Source organism: Electrophorus electricus, chromosome 18, assembly GCF_041902795.1.
Source record: "Electrophorus electricus isolate QZ-2024a chromosome 18, ASM4190279v1, whole genome shotgun sequence".
Lineage (NCBI taxonomy): Eukaryota > Metazoa > Chordata > Actinopteri > Gymnotiformes > Gymnotidae > Electrophorus > Electrophorus electricus.
Window position 1 is genome coordinate 791,150 of NC_137514.1, and position 16,165 is coordinate 807,314.

A 16,165-nucleotide genomic window follows, 5' to 3' on the forward strand; every position below is an offset into this window, starting at 1 on the left:
CGATTGGAGAAAGTTTGAAAACCGATACATTAACGTTAGAGGTTAAAATACAGTTTATAAAGGTGCCACAGTGTAACATCTTAATTAATGTTATTCGCTCATTACCTAACTAACCTAGCTACATTAAACCCAGATACAAATGACAAAAATCCATAGTGCGTTAGCAACTCCTAGCTAGCTAATGTCTCTTCTAAATATTGGCTGTTTGTGAAGTTAATTAGCTAACTAGCTATCTCATTCTACACTGAAAATTCACAAAATGATACTGATTGATTTGCTATATAGCATGCTTACTGAGCCTGAACTACATGTTCAACCGCGATTTACTGTGGCGCACACGTTTTTGTTTTGTTTTTTTGTTTGTTTTTTAGCTTTACTAGCTAGCGAGCCATCCTGGCTAATTATAACTTAAGATACACTATATGGCCAAAAATATTGGGACACCTACACATTACATCTACTGGACCTTTTATGACACCATCCCATTCTAAATCCACACTTATTAATATGGAGTTGGTCCCTCCTTTGCTTTAAGAGGTATATTTGTTCAGATAGTGTAGCTGGCAAAAAGGAATGTTAACACAGCATACAGATTGGTATGCGTCATACCGCCCATGTCTCAAGCTCACTACAATTCCCAACAAAATAATTTTAATCCTGCCATTATTTATTAAATAATAAATCTAGAAATACATTAAAGTTTACTCATGTGAACTGATTTGGTCATTTTACCTACAGAAAATATCTTATTTGGCAGGTAAGTGTCCTTATCTCAAGGAATCATGCAGAAGCATTCTCAATAAGTGCTTGCAACAAGCAAAATTACTTTCTAAGGGAATTAGACACTTTAGCTAGAAGTAACTAGAAATCATATTAATTTAGGTTAACTATTTACTATTTACTAAACATAGCTAATATAGCTAGCTAACTAGCTATGTAGCTGGCTAGCATTGCTACTTGGAACAATTGTAGCTATCTTATATGTGAGACTCAAATATTATGTGTCTATCAATCAATGGATTAGTAAAGATGTAATAGTTTTACCATATTCAATTTTGGTATGTAAATAGCTCAGAATCTGTGTGTTTGTTGTTTCTTCTTTTTCCATAAGATGCAGGATTGCTGTTCGTCACCCGGATAACAACCCAGCCAATCACAAACAGTTCGTCAGAGCATCGTCACTGGATTATAACATCACCTGTTCTTCTATTCCCAGTCTATTTAAGCCTGTTTAGTCAGTCTTACCATTGCGAAGTATTGCCTCCAGTTTCACTGTTTTGTCATTTTGTGTATCAGATTTTGTATATCAGATTTTGTGTTTTCTCTCTACTGTCTCCTTCCTGCCCCTTCAGATTAGTCTGCCTGTGTTTAGATAGCTTTTTTGGCTTTCGACTCGACTGTCTTTACTTCATGATTGTGCTGATACCTGATCTCGTTTTTCTGGCTCTGACCCTGGCTCGTTCTCTGACTATTGATGGATTATAATAAAACCGGAACCTCTTATCCGTGAGCGTCTGACTTTGTCTACCCAATTACAGTAGGTAACAGAAATTATATTAAATTTTAAATTAGCTAGCTAAAAGGAGTAATTAGATGCTATTTATGTGAGTAAAGTTAAATCTATAAAATATCCAATATTTACACTAATAGAACATTACACAACACAACACAACACAAGGAGAACAGAGAGGTGGAGATGAATGGAATCACAGCACAGCATGATGATGATGGTGATGGTCCCAAGTTCCATTTCATTAATTTCCTGTCATGGTGTGCCAAAGTGCCTTTAATGCAAATATTCAAATATCTCTTTAATATGATTTCAAATATCAAACCAATATAATATTTTGTTTGACCATTTGCCAAAAAACTGACTGATTAGTATTGTTTTATCATTTATGCCGAATCTAAACCCGTGAACCTAAGTCCAGTGCCATGAACTTTGGATTTATGTTCTGTGACGTTTACTGAAGCATATATACATAATTCCAATTGCTGTCTTTAGAACTGGAACTGTGCAACTTTGCCCACAAGATGGCGCCAAAGGATAGGCCACTGCTCCACTTAGTTTGCTCAAACTCGCAGCAGTACACATTTCTAATTGATTAAAGTGTCATTTGAATTTATACATTAAACAATATTTACATCAATGACAACCATTGTTCCTTTATTTCCCTTTTGTTTATGGGGAAAAAATAACACACCGATATCCATGGAGTTTTCACAGCAGTTTATCACTAAATGACACTGATATCCTTGTAGTTTTAAGAAACCTCTCATAATTGATATTGTTTTGTAAGTAATATCTAGTAATGAAACACACAAAAAATCTTTCATAATCAAACATTTTCACACTCATGTTCACCAGAACATAAGGAAATCAGACATTTGAACATGGGATGTAAAGATATATAAAAAATATTTTTGAAAGAATAATGATCATTGTTATTAATTTAAGAATTGTTAGCTTTCTGTGGTCTACTCTTATTTTGAGATTTAATTTGATTTGTTACAGAGTTGTTGGGCACACTTACTCAGTTTTCAACCTTTTGTAGTGTATGTGTGTAGTGTAGTGTTATCCTCTAGTACTGGGGTTTTTGTAGTGTTATCCTCTAGAGCTGAAGCTAGCTCGTAGCCTGACCATAACTTTGGACAACCAGTTGTCGTTCTCAACTCATGTTTCAAATCTGGATTTGACCCTTTCTCTCACAGGAAGCTGCCCAGGTACTTGTTCAGACTCTTATAATCTCAAAGCTAGACTACTGCAACTCCCTACTTGCTGGTCTTCCTCTAAGAGCCATCAGACCTCTACAACTTGTCCAGAATGCAGCATCACAACTGGTCTTCAATCTTCTGAGGTTCACACATGTTACTCCACTGCTGAACTCCCTTCACTGGCTTCCAGTAGCTGCCTGCATCAGATTTAAAAACTTGATGCTTGCCTACAAAGCCAAAAATGGACCAGCTCCTCCATACATGATGTCAATGGTCAAAGCCCGATCCGTACCTTGAGTACTTCGAACCTCAAGTATGGCTTGGCTTGAAACACCATGCTTCATGTCTCATGGAAGACAAGCATTAAAACTATTCTCTGGTCTGGCTCCCAGCTGGTAGAACGAACTTCCTTGCTTGAACGGGGCACCTGGACAAGGGGGCTTGAGATACTAAGATTTTTAGATTAATACACTCACATGAAAATATTTAAACCGTAGTGAGACTGTTCTGATAATCTTAAGCAATACTTTAAAGGATGCATTAGAGGGCACCAGAATGTTGTCTTCTAGAGCAGGAATGTTCGTTTTTCATGTCCCTGATTACCCAGGCCCATCTACATGCTGGTCACATACAATCAGTGGCTAGCAAAGTTTAAGAGCAATGATCCCCTTCACCCTCTCCTCCCCTTAACCACTTAATTCTGATATGTTGGTGCTGCTGCTCCCCTCCCAATCTGATAAAGGATGTTATGTTTCTATAGTAATCCTTATCTGACCTTTGTCATTCATGTAATGCAATAATAGGAACCCTCAAGGAATAAACAATCTACAGGATTGCATGTGTTGTCACATGGACAGTATAGTGTAAGCTGGAAATGATATGAGGAAACACACACTGACTCAGGATACTGCTGTTTTCAAATGCGCACACTGGCATGGGTCTCTGTTTTATTTATGTTAATATGCTTAAAACACATACACATTGTAGTGCTTAATAAATGCTTATATGCATAGTACGCATGCACAAGCACACACACACACACACACACACACACACACACGGGAGTACTGCTCTGGACGTTCCAGCCATAAAAAGAGGGAACATGGGTGTGTGGGTCAGTTTGGCGTCCCCGACACCATACTTTGTTTGTCAGTAGCTTATACACTGGTGTTTAGTCCGCGTCGGTAGGTCAGACACTGGTGGGCTGCTGGGCTGTGTATGTTCATACAGGATGGGTTTCCTTTTGTATGGTTTCTTGCTGTTACCAACTGTGCTGTTGATCATGGGAAAGTCAAATGATGTTGAGTAGAAAACTGAGAAGTGTGTGTACCAGCGTCTGTGCTTCCTACTCAGTCTTCTCTCTCCCATTTCAAACCAAACTCAAACCTCGAAAATAATTTTATTGTGCATGTGTGCCCATGAGTATGTGTGTATCCATGTGTATCCATGTGTTTGTGTATGTGGTGAGTGTTAGATAGAGACAGTTAGTTCTTTGTTAATTTGTAGAAAGCTTCTTTTCAGTTGTTTATTAGCTCCAGGGACTGAGAAAGAAACAATATGTTCGTAGACATTTGGGGAGAGAGCTTGATCAATCTGAATGTCATTTTTAAGGATTTGCCCTAGTGAAAACATATAGGGTCCAAAAATGGATCCTTGTGGGACACCAGAAGGATGCTTGTTTAGATTTACATTTGCTAAGGGAAATAATTATGCCTTTCATGTATGAACTGAACCAGCTAAGGGCCACTCTAGACAGCCCTACCTGGCTTTCCAGTCTATATAAGGGGATGTTATGATTGACAGTGTCAAGTGCAGCACTAAAATCAAGAAGCACCAGCATAAATATCTTATCGGAATCCATGATCAGAAAAATATAATTCTGGACCTGTATAACAGCGGTCTCAATGCTGAGATGCAGCGAGAAACCAAACTGAAAGTCACCATCATAACAATTTTCATTTAACAATTTCCTAAGCTGATTTTAGAAAACTATTGCAATTAACTTATAGGTCAAAATGTATCTTTGTAAGAGATGCTTAATCAGTTTTAGTGGCCCAGGAAATATATCTGAAAGTACTGAATTTTTGGAATTATCACTGAAGAATAGTTATTGAGCCTCTCTTTGTAAGTGCCAAAGTAAGCATCAAAGGCTTTGTTTGTTGGGCCCTAAGCATCTGAGCCAGTGTCTGAGGCTATTAGGTATTGAGTGTCCAAGGCTGCATCTGATGGGTACAGAGTGCCTGAGGCCATCTGTTGGGTTGTTGAGCACTGAGCAACTGAGGCTGTGTCTGATGGACCACAAGCATTTAATTTAAAATATTTCATTCATTAACTTCTGGACTCCCACATGTGTAGGTGAGTCATGCTACTTTCAGTTATAACACAGATCAAATGAGCAAAGGGCCTCTTCTGTCTCACAACTGAAAGGTACAGGTGGGGCCTGTTCTATGTCACATCTAAGTTTACATTTTTGTTGTTTACACCAGTTGTGGTAAATCCAACCACTGATTTTAACATCTAACCACTCATTTTATTTGACAATTGAATCACTGATTTTGTTTAACATATAACCAGATTTTTAAGTTTCTTATTTTAGTTTTTTGTAGTAAAAGGCTTATAAATATTAAAAGTCATAAATACAAAAATTAAATATCTAACCCTTCTCAGTACAACTGATTAAATATTGCTCAGGTACAACATAGTACATTCTAACATTTCATTCAGAACTAAATACACATTTTCCTAATTTTGGAGAATCATTCTGTTTCACATAGGTAATACCACAACTTCAGTGATGGTTACAACAACCTCTTTCTGCCATTTAGATTAGACTGTATAATGTGGAATTAGAGGCCCAGACCTGGACTTGTATATATGAAATCACTAAAGCTACAAATGTAGGAACTGCTATACATAATTAATTTGAACTGAATTGGAATTTATACCAAGAGTCTTTAGAGAATGACAAACAATGTATGTGTTAATATTGTATACAGGCTTTATGCATATTATTATTCAACATTTCACTCTTATAGTGTTTTTTTTTGTTTTGTTTTGTTTTTAGAGTTTTTCTGTTGAAATTCAGATATCTCCTTCAGATCTTGAAAACTTCTAACTTGCCCATTATTTAAATTTAACTATTTAAATTAAAAGCAAAAGTACTCTTTGGTCTTTCTGTAGTTTATATTGTCCAAAAAGGGTAAAAACAACATCTGATTGTAAATTATGTTATTGGGTTGATGTGGGAGAGGAATTATTTGTTCTTCTGAGAGGTTTGGCAGTCCTAAATGGATATATTAGATCAATTATTTTCCATTTCATTTAACAGTAACAGTTAAACTTACAAATCAAAGGTTAAAGACGAGCTGAATTAAAACATTCTGTTACATTTGAAAATGATTTTAATCCTGCCATTATTTATTAAATAATAAATCTAGAAATACATTAAAGTTTACTCATGTGAACTGATTTGGTCATTTTACCTACAGAAAATATCTTATTTGGCAGGTAAGTGTCCTTATCTCAAGGAATCATGCAGAAGCATTCTCAATAAGTGCTTGCAACAAGCAAAATTACTTTCTAAGGGAATTAGACACTTTAGCTAGAAGTAACTAGAAATCATATTAATTTAGGTTAACTATTTACTATTTACTAAACATAGCTAATATAGCTAGCTAACTAGCTATGTAGCTGGCTAGCATTGCTACTTGGAACAATTGTAGCTATCTTATATGTGAGACTCAAATATTATGTGTCTATCAATCAATGGATTAGTAAAGATGTAATAGTTTTACCATATTCAATTTTGGTATGTAAATAGCTCAGAATCTGTGTTTGTTGTTTCTTCTTTTTCCATAAGATGCAGGATTCAGTTTAGTTTGAATTACATCAAGAGGGGCAACGGAAAATGCACTGGATGGTGATGTCACCAACCTGTGATAAGGAGAGAGTGGTGTTGATACAGGAAGAGAACACAAATGATTAGCCAGGATGAGGCATTACTTATGAAAATCATGACATGTGTTGTGTTACAACCATCTACAAATTCATGTAAGGAAGCAAAGTCAAAATAAGGTAGTTGAGCGACAGCACAACACGAAGTGATGATAAAAAAGTGTGTAAGCGCGCGCGCGCGTGTGTGTGTGTGTGTGTGTGTGTGTGTGTGTGTGTAGGCCAATCACTGGTCTATGAAGTCTTGATAAGAGTAGACATGTCACCATGGTAACTATAATGCTATACCAGCACAAACGAGCAGTTGTTTTTCAGAACTGTAAATCAAAGTTTTAACAGGTGTGAATTCTAGTGGTCATTGTTGTCCTATGGTGGGGTGAGACCGGTATGTTGTTACTTTTGATTGGTCAGTGATGGCAAACTCAAATATTGGTAAAGATTAAGTGGAAAAGAATCTGGAGCAGAGTAGGTGGACTGGGTTTGTTTTAGCTTTAGGAGAAAGCTCTCGCTCTCTCTCTCTCTCTCTGGGGCTTATCGTATCTATTCTCTCTCAATTAAATTTACAACATTTGTTGTTACATCGGAATGTTGACTATATATAAAAAGTTGTGTGATGATTGTAAAGCACCACTGGGTTCTGAGAAAGGCATAACTTCATGTAAGTCAGTCTGGATAAGAATGTCTGCCCCATGACCTTGGTGTTAGTAGAACAATGCTCTACCTGTTATAATGGGTGAGATACAGGAATGGTTTTCAACATTCTTTCTCCCTTACTCTCTCACCCCCTCTCTCACACTCTCCCTGTAGGGCAATGGTAGCTCAGTGTTTAAGGTAATTCACTAGTAATCAGAAGGTTGGCAGTTCAAGGCCCTAAGCACTCAGTTGCTCAAGTTGTATTCAGTCCCAATTATAAATGCTGAAAAATCTCTCTCAGTGGGGACATACATCTACCATGTTTAATCACATTTGTTTTTTCTTTGCTTCAGAAGAAAACGGAACAGCATTGTACCCGGTGTTTAACATCACACCCCCAACCATGGAGGTGGAATATGGAGGACCTGTTAAAGTTTACTGCTCTATACCAAACATACCCTCAATGATCTACAATCTGGGCTGGGAGTCTAAGATGGGAGATGGTCAATTAGAAACCAAGTCCACTGTGGTTTTGGATGTGCCATCCTGGACAGAGTGGGAGACCAACAAAATGATGTGCTATCTGACAAGACCTGAATTAATAAAATGTAAAATTGTCTTCAACCTCACCATTTACAGTAAGAACCAACCCCCTACATGCACAGACATATTGGTGTAGACCACCACAGGCACAGGTGTATTGGTGTAGACCACCACACACAGGTGTATTGGTGTGGACCACCACAAACACAGATATTTAAAAAAATTATAGACAGTAACTTTTCTATTTATAGATTACAAACCCGTATTAGTGCACAGATATCCTTATGCAATATTTCTAGCATTTGAAGTGATTTGAAATTTGTAAGCTGGAACTGTACATTCTGTACATTGTGTACATACACATATATCCACATATCCATATATACATTGTACATTGTGTATATATACATATTATACATATATTGTACATACATTGTTATATATATTTGTGTATATATATATATATATATATATATATATATATATATATATATATATATATATATATATATATATATATATATCTTTAACAACAGCTCTCTGTGTGTCTCTCCCTGTCTTAGATAAACCGATGATTACCCAAGATTTACCCAACATCCTATTAGTGGTTGAAGGTGGTAGACACACGCTGACATTTTCAGCCCGCGTTAACCCCAGTGCTCAGTATAAGTGGACGATACCAGGAAACCAAACACTCTCAAATGCCTCTGTCACCATCCACAGTATGCGGTCGGAGGACCAGGGCCTATACACATGCACCGCCAGCAATGGACAAGGAGTGGCTCATACGAGTGTGACTGTGAAGATTACATGTGAGTGTCAAATTCATGCTAATCACAGTTATCTTAAACACATCCACATGAATAGTCAATTTAATCTAAATCCTACATTAAAGTGCCATACTGGCATAGCAAAAGAGACACGGAGCATAAATGTGATAGACCCACTGAACCCTGGATATTACAGCCACGAGGAGGGAGTTCAGTATCAGTGTGTAGACATGAGGAGGGAGTTCAGTATCAGTGTCTAGCTGTGCTGAATGTGAGCCAAATGGAATATACATCACAATAGCTCCACATTACTATCCACTGGGTTGGGGTTATGAATATCCACTGGGTTACAGTTATTAATATCCACTGGGACAGGCTTATTACTATTCATTAGGTTAGAGTTATGAATATCCACTGAGTTAGGGTTATGAATATTCACAGGGTTTGGGTTATGAATATCCACTGGGTTAGGGTTATGAATGTTCACTGTAAAAGTTTTTCCTGTTAAAAATGACTGGATATGTTGAAACATACAGCAGTAAACGTCAGAAGCCTGTCGGCCTATGAATGTGAGCAAAATAATCTTGGAGGCAACTTAACATCCTGTAACAGACATCCTGTAGTTTTGCTTATATACATTTTATTACTTTCACTGTCATCTTAATGAAAATCTTAATTTTAAAAAATCTTTTCTAATTTACTGTTTATTTATCTAGGTGTTTAGTCTTAAGATGATTAAGTTCCATTTCATTTTTATATGTATGACTACAGTGCAAATGAGGGCCATCTTCAATGTGTTCTCAAATGAAAATAAGGTTTGATGGATTGATTGAAATAAAAACATATACACTCACCACACTTCACTAGTCACACCTGTTCAACTGCTCATTCATGTAATTAATTGAAGTCAATCTTGAATTAATGTTCACATCAAACATCAAAATGGGGGAACTCTGATCTGAATGTCTGACTGTTGATGCTTTTTGAGGTGTTGATATATGACTAACTTGAGCCTTCTGGAGGTGTTTGGAGGTGTCGATACATGACTGAATGTTGAGCCTTTTGTGGGGTGTCTGTAGTTTATTCACGTGTCTGGTTTTAGTCTTAGTCTTAGTTATTAGTAGTCTTAAAGTTTGGGTATCAGAGTCAAATTTATTTATCGCCCTTTACAACAGCCAATGTCACAAAGCAGCTTTTGCACGTGTTTGAGTCCAAGCCCCCAGTGAGTGAGCCAAATGCGACAGTGGCAAGGAAAAACTCCCTAGAGCACGATGAAGAAACCTTGAGAGGAACCAAGACTCAAAGGGGGGCATCCTCCTCTAGTTGACAAAAGGACACTACAATAGCAACAAAATAAACAATAAAAAGTAGAATAAGTTGTGACAGAGAGATAATAATAATAATAATAAAGATAAAGAAATAAGCAATGAATGTCTATTTTGGTTTTCTTGAAGTCTTAGTCTGGTTTTCATGTCTGAAACCCATCTTCCATGAGAACATCTGTCAGGGGCAACGGAGAAATAGTTGGACAGAGTGAAGGTGTGGTGGGCTACAGCAGGGGGCATTAGGGGGTGGTGGGAGGAGCCATAGCAGCTGAGACGGGTTGAGGCTCAGTAACATCATGACATGGGGGTAAGTGTACCTCGGCAGAGAGACTACATTATTAGGCATGTCCAGGTATGAAGGTGTGTAAATTAGGAAACTATAATATGCAAAGATGGACTCTGGCAGATCTAGCTATGGCCCCACAGCTAAAAGTGTAGAGCCAGAAGAAAACATGGCTGAGGTAATAAAAAGAGTGCTAACAGGAAAAAGAGGTTTAAACATTTAATTAGAAATAGTATAAAACATGTAATGTAATAGTACTGTGGTGGAAAAATGAGAGCTCATCGAACACAGACAACTTTATGCATTGAGTAGTAAGAATTTATTGAGTTTTGTTCCTTGTATGACAGAAATAGAGAACTGTCTCGCAGTACACTTCTCTTCCTCTTATACACCGACAGTGGCGATAACGCCCAAAGAAATAAATAAAAAACAACTCCTTTAAAGGATCTTATCTAAATCATACATATACTGTCTAAGCACATAATACTCTCTCTGCCCTCTCGCTGAACCCCATGATCAGAGACAGATATGTAAGCATCATATGAAACGTCTGGTTTTGACACCACGCTTCCTCTGTCACAATGCAATGGTCTGCCGGCTTATCCTGTTTACTGCACTGTTTAAGGCTTCTGTAAGGTAACTGTTGCATTATTACTGCCTGATCATATGCTGTGACTATAGAAACACACAAAGCTCATTGAATTCCATAAAATTTCCCCCTTTGATTCTATATCACACATTTATTCTACAAACAATAAGTTGATGTCCCCGCTGGGGTCATCCAGTGATGCTTCCTTATCGCTGTTAACACGGGCGCTGAGAGCTTGGATTGTAGCCGTTCAGGCAAGGCATCCGGCACACATGGATAATAGGCAGGGTACACATATCACCAACAATATGATAGTCAGAGTGATAGGTAGTACTATTGTCCCTATGCGCACGGCCCAACTGCCTAGCATGGCCGTTAGCCAATCCCACCATCCTCCTTTAACTGCAGGTGGCGGGGTGATGGTGGATTGCATATGATTCATATAATCAGTGATATTGTCAATGAGATCTGGAATATAAAAACAGCAAGACGTATTGATCATTTTGCATACCCCTCCTAGCAGCCACATGCAGCATCATTTTAGGTGGTAGAGTTGGTGGGGCTGGAACAGTTTGAGGTCTGGTTAATAATTTGGCACATGGAGTGCTTCATGTTCACTATGCCTATGTCTGCACAGACAATCTTGCTTAACGTGTTGGGCATGCACAATGGCCGATATGTATGCTGTATTGTGTTGACATTCAGCTGTCAATCGTTCTGCCTCAGTGGCGTTGGGGCCCTGGAATGGTATATTTTCCTCTAATAGAGTTAATTCCTCATTGTCCACTTCTAATAAGGTGTCTTCGACTCTTCTCTCTACCGTTGCGATTTCCACCTGCTTTGCCTTAGGTGGAAGCGCCACCAACGTTAGCGGTGCACAATAATCAGTCCCTACCCTTTCTATACAGCACAAATAATTGCCACTAGATATGCTCATATTCCACATATTTCGTAGCGTTATTTTAATCGTATTCCCATCATCGGGGTGATTCTCTATAGTAAAGTTAATTGTCTGCCTGACTTCTCGTCCGGTTAATGAAACCCATATGTATTTTCTATATGCTGTATAGCTACACATATTAAATGGTATTCTGATGATGTGACATCTTACCGTGGAATTTTCTCCTGTGTGGGCTGTGATTACCTGCTTAATTGGCTTATTAAAGGCATGTGCCCAATGCACTGGTTCTTGATCCATAGGGTGTATGAACCAACGTTTAGCGGAACCTTATAGGTCGATGCCGAAATATCTTGCTGGTTCCCATACTATCAAAGATGTGGTTATACCTGAATCTTTCTGGTAGTATGCACTAAATATGATACAGCACCCAAGTATCACAAACGACAGCACACCCATCTTATAGGTTTTTTGACGGTTCCGAGTGTCGAAAGGGTAGGTTTTACCTGCAACACCCTACTCAACACAGTTCGGACCTAGTCTGTTGGGGTGCTGCTGCTTGGAGTCGGGGCTGGTGTTGGGGCTCTCTTACAGTGTGTATGATGTACCCAGGTTCCTCGTCCTTCAATTTTAACAGCAGTGTGGGTTGTTAACAGGGCTTGTTGTGGTCCTGTCCACCGCACTTGGTTCCACTGCTTTCTTCTGAGGTCTTTCACCAATACCCAGTCGCCTGGAGCGATATCATGAAGGTACTTGTCTGCAGGGCTTGGCAGGACAGCTTGCACCTGTTTGGATACAATGGACAGAGCATGGTGCAATGACATGCAGTACTGTACTATGGAATCAGCTAGGAGTACGTTATCCATCAGTGGAGGCCCTACGCCTGTATTGGGTGGTCTGCCGAAAACCGTCTTAAAGGCACTGAGCACCGTTCGCTTTTGGGGTCTGGTTCACATTTGCCATAGGACTAATGGTAAACACTGTATCCAATTAAGTCCTGTCTGTTGACACATTTTTGCTAATCCAGCTTTCAAAGTGCTGTTAGCTCTATCTACCGCCCCTGCACTGGCGGGGTGGTAACTGCAGTCTTTCTTCATATCAATACCTAAATGTTTAGTTAATTCTATGAGACCTTGATGTACTAACAGTGTGCTGTTGTCACTTGAGATACACTTTGGTAGGCCCCACCTAGGGATGACTTCCCTTAGGAACATTTTGGCTACCGTTTGTGCAGCTTGCTTGGTAGTGAAAAATGCTTCTACCCATTTACTGAACATACACACACACACACCAGCATATACTTCTTTCCTTCTGCTTCAGTTAGTTCAACAAAATCAATCAGCCAGTGTTGAAGTGGTTCGGTTGCTGGTGGGTGTCCTACTACTGGGGTTTGCGTGGTGGTTCCTTTTGGGGAGTGTTGAGCGCAAACAAGATAGCTGGAACAAAAATTTTTAAATGTCTAAACATATTATTAAGCAGTTTCAAACTTAAACTTCTGTTCCGAGGAAACCCATAATACTCTACTAACACAGGCAGCCACTTAATGGCATTTTCCCCATAGTCCCTTCGCATGTCATTATGCAAGGGCTGGTTCCACTCGGACAGGTCATATTTCATTAATTTAGTAGATTGGGATCCCATTTTGTTATTCTCTCAATGCATGCGCTGCTGTAATTTAGTCCCATTAATTTATCTTGTGTTCTGTCTCTCAAGGACTGACTCTCCTCCCCGGCCCGGGCCTATTGGGCTCTATTCTTACTATTTCATCGTCATGAAATACATATGCCAGAGGAGAGCTCCTAGACGGCACACAGAGGGAGTATTCGAACTACTTACACAATTAGTCGCTCTCTTCCACTCTTAGTTGTTTTTGGGATGAGGCAGTCACCGCAGGAAGAGGGCAAATACCTTCACTCTGGCGTTACTTTTCCCTGGATGGGTGTTCCCTCCCAGCTCAGCCTTGCCAAGGAGCGTCCTCAGTGAAGTGTTGGTTTTCCCCCTTCGGCGGTAGAGCTGCTCATCCTGCAGACTACGCCAAATTGTGGTGGAAAAATGAGAGCTCATCGAACACAGACAACTTTATGCATTGAGTAGTTAAGAATTTATTGAGTTCTCTATCTCTATCGCTATCTCTATCTCTGTCATACTGTCATATCTCTATCTCTATCTCTATCTCTGTCATACAGGGAACAGAACTTAATACATTCTTACTACTCAATGCATAAAGTTGTCTGTGCTCGATGAGCACATTGATGAGCACATTTTTCCACCACAGGTACCAAGCTCAAACTGGTATAGGTACTGAATATCAATTTGAATATATTGACTAATGTATGGTGTGGAGGTAATAGTGGAGATTTGTTAACTTGACTTACAATAAAGGACAGGACCAGCTATTCTCTTCTACTAGTTCTGAAGTCTGTTTCTTTATTTTATTTTAATGTTTCACTTTAAAACTAGCTAATTAGGGATTTAGGAGCAACAAAGGGATAGAGCCACTCTCAGTCAACTCCACCACTGTAACGTGCTGGCCCGAGTGCTGAAGGGGGTGGAGCAGGACGCACAGACTCTCTCGACATGAACGAACATTTAATTACATAAAACATAACGGCACTCACATATAACATGAGCAATAAACGTGAACACTTAACGATTACACTGAACAGAACAATGACTACATTTCCATCTACACGCTACATCAACAATGACCAACACACTGCACACAACGACAAGAGAGGTGAAGTGACAGCATCATAACATCCCAGTTTACCAGAACTCTCAATGCTCATGGACCCCTAGATCTACACCTTTACCTAAGATGGGAAGAAGTTAATAAAATGCCTGACTGTACCAATTTTCAGCCTAGCCTTACATATTGAGACTGTGTCTGAGTCTCGAACATTTACAGGAAGGTTACTTTATAGTATGGGAGCTTTATAGGGAAAGGATGTGGTAGATATTCTTATTCTTGGTACTAGTAAAGAGCTGCACCTTTTGATCTAAGCAGACGTGGTGGGTCTTAATGCACTAGGCGTTCGCTAAGGCACTGTGGAGCAAGACTGTTGTGTGATGTGATGTGATCAAATTGTCTAGTTCTAGTAAGAACTCTGGCTACTGCACTGCTGAACTAGCTGAAGCTTGTTTAGGCACTTAATAGCCAGATAGTAGGGCAATACAGTAGTCCAGTCTTGAAGTGATAAATGCATGGACTAGCTTCTCTGCATCCTTTTCAAAGTTTTTTCAAATATTTTCAAAGTTTATATTTAAAAATAAAGACTATCTATGAAGTGCACTATTCTTTATTTTTGATATAGTTGTATCCTTAATGCCAAAGCTTGTAAAGATTTTTACTCATTTAAAATAAGTCATATCAATGTATGCTTAAAAGAAATTGATAAAGTACCTATATTTATTCAGGTATTAATAATACAAATGTAAAAGTGAGATGTAAATATTTTGACAAACAAATGCTTGATCCCGCTCCTACCTCTCTTTTAAAGTGCTGCCTCCCCGACATTTATTTTCCTATCTATCCCATCATCAATCGCTTACAACCGGTTATAAACTTTGAAAATATTTGAAAAACTTTGAAAAGGATGCAGAGAAGCTAGTCCATGCATTTATCACTTCAAGACTGGACTACTGTATTGCCCTACTATCTGGCTATTAAGTGCCTAAACAAGCTTCAGCTAGTTCAGCAGTGCAGTAGCCAGAGTTCTTACTAGAACTAGACAATTTGATCACATCACATCACACAACAGTCTTGCTCCACAGTGCCTTAGCGAACGCCTAGTGCATTAAGACCCACCACGTCTGCTTAGATCAAAAGGTGCAGCTCTTTACTAGTACCAAGAATAAGAATATCTACCACATCCTTTCCCTATAAAGCTCCCATACTATAAAGTAACCTTCCTGTAAATGTTCATTTTCCTATCTGTCCCATCATCAATCGCTTACAACCGGTTATGTTCCCCCTGCTCTGAAACTAGCAGCTGTCACCCCTATTATTAAGAAATCGGGTTTTGATAGGTGAGCCATGGAGAATTTCAGACCCATATTCAATTTGCTGTTCATCTCCAAAGTCCTAGAAAGAGTTGTGTACTGCTAATTCAACTTTAGGATTACAGATGCTCTCTCTCACCGTGTACTGCTAATTCAACATCAGGATTAAAGACATTCTTGCTCACTGTGTACTGCTAATTCAATATCAGGATTATAGACGCTCTCTCTCACCATTTACTGCTAATTCAACATCAGGATTAAAGACGCTCTTGCTCACCGTGTACTGCTAATTCAACATCAGGATTACAGATGCTCTTCCTCACCTCTTCAGGTAATTGCGCAGAGGTAACTCAGTGGTTAAGTTAATTGACTTATAATTGGAAGGTTGCTGGTTCAAGATCTACCACTGCCAAGTTGCCATTGTTGAGCCCCTGTGCAAGGCCCTTAACCCTCAGT

At 38.9% G+C, this 16,165-nt stretch overlaps 1 protein-coding gene across 1 annotated transcript; it reads left to right on the forward strand.

Annotated features, from left to right (window-relative positions):
* Positions 1–1,240: 1,240 nt before the first annotated feature.
* Positions 1,241–9,991, forward strand: LOC145652081 (uncharacterized). Its single transcript, XM_081701462.1, has 4 exons — positions 1,241–1,537; positions 7,653–7,937; positions 8,406–8,654; positions 9,788–9,991. The coding sequence occupies exons 2-4, from the start codon at positions 7,703–7,705 to the stop codon at positions 9,937–9,939; spliced, it is 636 nt and encodes a 211-aa protein (XP_081557588.1). The 5' UTR covers positions 1,241–1,537; positions 7,653–7,702; the 3' UTR covers positions 9,940–9,991.
* Positions 9,992–16,165: the final 6,174 nt, after the last annotated feature.